Source organism: Alligator sinensis, unplaced genomic scaffold, assembly GCF_000455745.1.
Source record: "Alligator sinensis unplaced genomic scaffold, ASM45574v1 scaffold505_1, whole genome shotgun sequence".
NCBI lineage: Eukaryota > Metazoa > Chordata > Crocodylia > Alligatoridae > Alligator > Alligator sinensis.
The window spans coordinates 2083830-2091057 of record NW_005841940.1 but is presented as its reverse complement, the minus strand read 5'-3'; the positions used below and the strand labels follow the sequence as shown (position 1 = coordinate 2091057).

Sequence of the window (7228 nt, the reverse complement as noted above, 5' to 3'; positions counted from 1 at the left end):
TGCCCTCCGGTGTGTCCACTTCTCCCCACAGTTTTGTATCATCTGCAGACTTGGACAGAGTACACTTCGCTCCCTCGTCCAAGGACTGAGCCCTGCAGGACCCCACTGCCCACGTCCTTCCAGGTCAATACCAACCCGTCCACCACCACTCTCTGGGTATGACCCCCTAGCCAATTTGCCACCCACTGGACTGTGTAATCATCCAAGTCACAGCCTCTTAACTTGTTCACCAGTATGGGATGGGATACCATATCGAAGGCCTTCCTGAAGTCTAAGTAAATGATATCACCCCCTAGTCCTGCATCCAGGTGTTTTGTAACCTGGTCATAAAAAGAGACTAGTTTAGTCAGGCATGATCTACCTGCTACGAACCCATGCTGGTTTCCCCTCAGCATAATTTTTCCTGCTGGGCTCTCACATATATGAGCCTTGATAATCTTTTCAAAGACTTTGCCAAGGATGGAGGTGAGACTGACTGGCCTATAGTTGCCTGGGTCCTCCTTCCTCCCCTTCTTGAAAATAGGGACCACATTGGCCCTTTTCCAGTCCTCCGGGACCTGGCCCATGCGCCACGAGGGCTCAAATATTCTTGCCAGTGGCTCTGCAATGATGTCGGCCAGTGCCTTCAGTACCCTCGGATGGAGCTCATCCGGGCCTGCCAACTTAAACACATCCAGTCCTTCCAAGTGACTCTACACCATCTCAGGGTCAAGACTTGGTAGTCTGGCACCCTGCTGCTGTCTCGCTATGATCCCAGTGAGAGACTTGTCTTGCCCCTCGTTTAAGAACACTGAGGCAAAGAACTCATCGAGGAGCTCAGCCTTGTCCCCCCTGTCTATCACCAATTGCTTTTGCTCATTCAGTAGTGGTCCTATTCCTCCCTGGGCCTTCCTCTTACTCCCTATATATCTGAAAAACAATTTTTTTGTTATCCTTAACTTGGGATGCAATCCTCAGCTCTATGGTAGCTTTGGCCTTTCTAACTGCCTCCCTACAACTGTGAGCTGAGGAGATATACTCCTCTTTAGTAATCTCTCCCTGTTTCCATTGCTTTTTGCCCTTAGGCTGCTCTGGATTCCTCTGGTCAGCCAAGGAAGCCTCTTGGCCCCTTTCCCCCTGTGGGGAAGATATCACCTTGTCACAAGTTCTGATTCAAGGCCTTTTGATATTTGATGTCACTGCTTAGCTCTGCAACCCTCTCCCCCCAATTCTCCCTATCCTGAAAATGGCTGACTTTTCTACTTATACTCTGCCCTCAACTCAAGCGCTTCCCAGAATTACAGTGCAGAGCTTCTACAATTTAAAACCCAATCACCTGTTAAAGGGAAATCCTGCTAAACAGGGTTTGATTGTATCCAGCCACAAACTGACTTCCAGGTGGCATTGCTAGGATCCATAATATTTCATCTGACTGGAATAGAGCTAATTGAAGGATGGGAATCCTCCTATAAACCTAAGAACAAAATGGGTATGGGAAGGGAAAACTGGATTGTCCAGGAATTAAGATGAAAGGTTCCACTTTTTCAATGGGGAACGGATTTGCAAAATCTAAGCTCCCAATCTATTGATCCTCTTAGAAAGAATTATCAACTAAGTGTCAATTCTCTGACTTTTGACTAGCACTGCCACTAGCATCCTTCACAATTATTTTTTTTGTAAATAAATGAAAGGGAAGGGAAAAGGTGAATGAAGCAGTATGACAAACAGTGGTTAGCTCCCTTGGCAACTACACAGGTCATGACATTTTTAACCTGCAAAAGAACACGGGTAGTCAACCTACAGCATGAGCACCAAAAGTTGCAGTGTCTTTGCATGTGGCATGCAGCAGGTTGGGGAAAAGGCAGGCCACACAGCAGATACAGCAGGGAGCAGAAAGTCAACCATATCAAGCAGGGGAAGAAGATTGGAGTGGCATTCAGAGAAGGCATCAGGCTTAATTTGTGGCACACCTGCCCTCCACTAAAAAAGATGGGCCATGTCTTTATCTGAGTTGGGAGGCAACAGAAGCCCTACTGCCCCAACCAAGTTTCTTTGAAGGCAACCTGTTCGCTATTCAAATCAGTTTTCATCAGCTGCTTGTTTGAGAAAGAGGAAGGCAATTCCAGCAGTCAGGATGAGCACTTGTCCTGTAGATTTAAAAGCATCTTTTCAAGTCAGAAGCCCCCATACCCTATCACATCTATCTACCTGACTTCTGCTGGCCCTTTACACTGGCATACTTCAGAACATGACATTTAAACTCCATGGAACAAGTACTCAGGGTAGGTCAGCATTGTAAGTGCCAGTCTGAAGTGTATGCAGACCAAGAACTAGAGTCAATGATGTAAAGAGCAAAGTTTGATTGCACATACTCATAGGCCAGCATGGTTCTTAGACTTAAACAAGGCATGCAGTACTGGCCTGCAGTTTATAAGCAAGTGGCTAGGCAGACACCTCATGTTCACCTATGAAAAGTTTGCTGTCTAGCATTAGGATCCTTTCCTTTATGAAAACCAAGTAAATATGCTGTACAAGTGCATAGTATGAGGTCTGTCTTACAGTTATACAGGAAACTGCATTTACGTGCACTGTTGGGAACTTACAAATATTTCTAGTATTGTTCTCTGAAAGCACAGAACCTTGCTGCTGAGGAGACCTGAAGACAGCAGATGGCCTCTCTCCCACAAGAAAAGTTTACAAAAAGCCCCCTCACTCCATTCCCAACCCTCTGCCCTGAAAAAAATTGGGCAACTTTACTCTCCAGTACTTAAAAACAAAATTGCTTTTCTCAGTAAAAGCAAACGTTCTAACCCATGCAGTGCTGAGGAACTGTACACATGCCAGGATTCTCTCAACTGACTGCATTCTGTATTTGCAGAGTCCCAGGCTGGGACATTAAAGTGCTTAATGGAACCATTAAATTCCCTTAAATATTCTCTTTAAACCAAAACTACTGCCTTCATCTAGCTAATTATGTCTGAAGTCAGTTTTTCCCGGAACCAGGCTGTCCACATGACAGGACTGCCATGGCTAGAAAGTGTTTTTAAGATTGGTTTTTTAAAAGTATTTTGGATAACAGCATTGGACAAGCCCCCATTGACACAGATAAGTCCTTAAATAACCCCCTGGAACACTTAAATACACCCATGTGGGGACAAATCAGGTTACTGAATACCAAAGCTGCTCTGAGGTTTAAGTTGTTTATCAGTTTTGTCCAGAACGGCATGCCAGGCTTGTAGAACCTGGAATCCAGAGGAGGGGAAAGTCCTTCTGGACTAGAGACTGCAAAAGAACTGCAGCAGAAACAGTGCAGAGTGAAATGTTTTAATTCTTTTACAGTGGACAGCAACAGGATTCTGCAGGAAAGAGCATTTGAGACTTAAGACAGAATCTGTGAGAAAAATAAAACCAAGTTATGGAGACCTGTTTAAAAATGAAGCAGTTATTTCAGAATCCAGCACCACTGTGCAATACACTTGCCACTATAAAGCTATTGCTTCAACAGTGGCATCCTGATACACAACAGACACATGCCTGTTTTGTCACAAACAGATTTATTTAATTGCACCAGTAACAAACTAAAAAAAAAAGTTCGTCCACAAATACTAAAAGAAAACCCCCTAGAAGTCAGTCCAGTCCAAAGTTATCTTCGCTTCTGGAAAATGTTGCCACGGCCCATACCACGACCTCTTCCTCTTGCAGCCACTGGAGAAAGAAAATAAAAGAACTGTATAGATCTGACAGATTTCTGCAAGTCATCCTTTCTATCAAAATATATCTTATATGGGCTATGTATCATTGTTTTACTGAGCCTCATGCTGGATTAGCAGGATAGAAGTCAAGCCATTCTCTGTCATTCAGAAAGTGACATACTGCTTTATAGTTTCCCCATTTTTCCTTGGAAGTAGCCTTACACTGAGGACCAGCATTTTCTTCAGATTAAGTGATGCATGCTATGCATCTGCTCCACTTCACCTCTGGACTGAATCGAGAATACTCGAGAATAAAGAGAAATAATATTTTAGTTCAGCCATACTTAAAAAACAGGAGCATTGAGCAGAATTCCAGGTACCCCCCTCCCCTCCCACTTATTCCCTGGATAATCTTTGCTTAAAGTAAAATGAGAGCGTCACAGCTCAAGAATATTTGCTCCTTTTCCACTATGTACAAATATCGATAATTTAGGAATACAAAGAACCAGCAAGCTAGGAGAAAAATCTTGATTTTGTGGCTTGTAAGTACAAGCACCTGTAGATGTGTGTCATTTTAATATTTAAATGAAGGTCTCTAAAGCAGAAATGGATTTGTTTCACAATGCCTAGAGAAGGATCACTGTGCAAAAGATTTAAGTTGTGTAAAGTACTGCCTCATAATGTGTGCACACATTTAGGAAGTACAAAGATATTGAGGATTATACTGGACACCAGAACTGACTCTTTCCAAAGCGGTTTCAGAACCAATATTGGTATTTTAAAAGTTTTTTGTAGAAGTGCACCGATACATTGGTCCGATATCGGATAAGCACTGGTATAAAGAAAATTGAACGTAAATCGGAAATTGGCTTGATGTGGCCAATAATTCGGCTGATAAATGCCTGTGCGCGCGCATAGCTACAGTGCAGTGAACAGTCAGCAAGGAGCACAGACTGGCAGCTTGGAGAGCTGTGTGCAGCTAGTAAGTCTGGTGTGGTAGAAGGGATGGGAAGGGGCAGATCAAAAGGTCCCTGCAGTGAGGGAGGAGTGAGGCTGGGGCAAGAGGTGCCCAGCCGGGACAAGGCGGGCACAGGATGGAGCTGCAGCTTGTCTGGGGTGCATGGGGCAGCTCCTACCATTGCACGCTGCTTGTCAAGGAGTCACCGGTCCAGCATTTGCCCAGTGGCTCCCACCACTCATCCGGGAGGGCATGGGGAAAGGGGGGCATGTGCCCCCAGATCTGGGAGGGGCTCTTCCCAGCCCATCACACCCAGATCGGGGAGGGGGGAATATGCCACCCCCACCCCCTAGACAAGCAGCAGGAGCAGTGGTGTAAGCTGCCAGGCGACTGCCAGCCCAGTGGCTCCCGGACAAACCACAGCTCCATCCCACACCCTCCCCGGTTGGGCAGCGCTTACCCCAGCCCCAGACCTACTCCTTCCCTCACTGCGGGGTCATTGATCTGCTCCCCCTGGCCCCTTCCACCACAACAGACTCACCAGCTGCACGCAGCTCTCCAAGCTGCCGAGCTGGTATCAGAAGTCCGATCAATACCAGCAGGTGCCTCCTTAAAAGTCAGCTATTGGTACTGGCCTCAAAAAAAAGGTCTCCATCAGTGCACTTCCTAGGTTGTTTCTGGAGATGTTTTTTGTTTTTTTTAAATGAAGCACTACAAAATTTATACTGACAAACTGAAGTCCAAACTACTCAATCATTTAATTTGCACCGCAGGTTGGCAACTAAACTCCCAACATTTATACTTTAGTAATAAATTATACCAAGCCACTTGTGTGGAAGTATTCTCGATGCATCCATTTTACCATGTCAGTAAGTTATCAGAAAAGCTAAGAACCAACTAGAAGTACCTACCTTGGGCTTTGAGAATAGCTGCTTTGCCTCGTCCAGCCCCCGAACCCTGGTTTTTATTCTTCATGCTCTTTAGCATAGGAGCATTTTTCAACATGTCTGGCAAAATAAGGAACCGGATCTTGCTACCCCTAATGTACACCTGCTCCAGCTGTGCCACTCGCCCATCTCTGTATGTCACTGTGATATTGGACATCTGGAAGACAAAAGCTACTCAATACCTCTAACACAATGAGTTTTACCTCCAGAATTCAGGTATGGAGTCTACAAATAGGAAGAGCTGTTTGGGTCTAGTACACAGCAGATTTAAATTAGTTGAGCATGTAAATAACATGATGGGGAAAGAGAGAAGAGACCAAGCTACATAGCCTAGTACTTAATGAACAGCCACGTGTTGCACAGCTGGAAATCCAGCTTGAAAGCAATAGACTGCCTTGCAGAATATTTAAATACTCTTCTTTCCTCCTGCATGTGTCAGACTGGGCATTTTAAGTCATCCACACGCTCATCTATTCACAGTATCCCAGAGGAGGGAGACTGTCCACATGGTGGCTTAAGTGTTAACACTCTAACTAGAGTAACTGCAACACATCCTGTTCCTTCGACTAACCAAATCAGAGACTTCAGGCTAGCGTGGCTAACCACCTCCACATGGGCTTCTTTATAGAAAAACATGTTTTCATGCTTCATTACTTCCATCAGCCAAGGAAATACTTTGCTCAACGTGAACATTTGGCCTCAAGTCAGCCACAGTGAAGCCCCAGCCCGATTCGACACACTTTAAAAAAAAAAAAGGCAATTATAAAATAAACTTAGGGGAAAAAAAATCTCTTCTGGGGAAGGAAGGAAGAACTCAAGCTAGCTGATGATATGAGAAGCTCTTGTCACCAGCACCACATGCTCAGACCTGGTAAAAGGATAAGTGGCTGTTGATGGTAGAAACAGAAGTGGCCTCAGAGGCAGGCTGAGATGTGCAGCTCCCTGCTTTCCGCTTCAGCGCTACAGTGTTTTACCAACCCTAAGCCCGTTGCTCAGGCAAGCACCTGAGGCAGAGTAGAGGCCTCACCCCCCTTGCCTCAGTAGGGGCCACCCCGGGCCGGCCTACCTGGCAGTTCATGTTGTCCTCGGCCTCGATGAGCTTGCCCCGATACACCTCCCCCGTGTTGGTCTCGCACGTCACGATGTGGCCCTCGGCCTCGTGCAGCACCTTGATGGGCACCCCGATCGACATCCCGGCGGCGGCGGCGCGGCTCTACCCTGCGGGAGAGGAGAACAAGACAAGGCCGGGGGGGTCAGCGCCTCCCGCACGCTCTGCCCGGGGTCCCGTCACAGCAGAAGGCGCCTCGACACGCTCCGGGGAAACCAATACGCCGCCCCTACGAGACGCCGACCGCGGCCAACTCCCCCGGCCCCGGCCGCCACCCACCGTTAGCACGAAGCTCACAGCGTGCGGCCCGCAGCAGCGCTCTAATGGCCTCTCGCACTTCCCGCCCTGCCCCGCGCGCCGGAACCGGAAGTCCGGCGTCCCGCTCTAAGCCGCGGCGCCCCAGCTCTATGGTCGAACGGGGACGCGCCACTCGGGTGTCCCCGCGCTGAGGGGCCGGCGGGAGGCGGCGGCCAGGGGGAAGGTTCCGCCCGCGTCCTCCTCCCGCCTCCCCCCCGCCGAGGGGCGACCGGGGGGCGCCCCCCCC

General features: G+C 47.6%; 1 protein-coding gene across 2 annotated transcripts; it reads right to left on the bottom strand.

Moving 5' to 3' along the window:
- Window positions 1-3289: 3289 nt before the first annotated feature.
- Window positions 3290-7214, bottom strand: SNRPD3 (small nuclear ribonucleoprotein D3 polypeptide). Of its 2 annotated transcripts, none has more exons than XM_025199340.1 (4): window positions 6982-7214; window positions 6643-6794; window positions 5541-5733; window positions 3290-3684 (listed from the first exon to the last, which is right to left on the bottom strand). In XM_025199340.1, exons 2-4 carry the CDS (start codon window positions 6766-6768, stop codon window positions 3623-3625), a joined length of 381 nt encoding a protein of 126 aa, XP_025055125.1. In that variant the 5' UTR covers window positions 6769-6794; window positions 6982-7214; the 3' UTR covers window positions 3290-3622. The 2 variants fall into 2 exon arrangements, with proteins under 2 accessions (XP_025055125.1, XP_006019942.1); XM_006019880.3 differs by having other exon boundaries at window positions 6964-7212.
- Window positions 7215-7228: the final 14 nt, after the last annotated feature.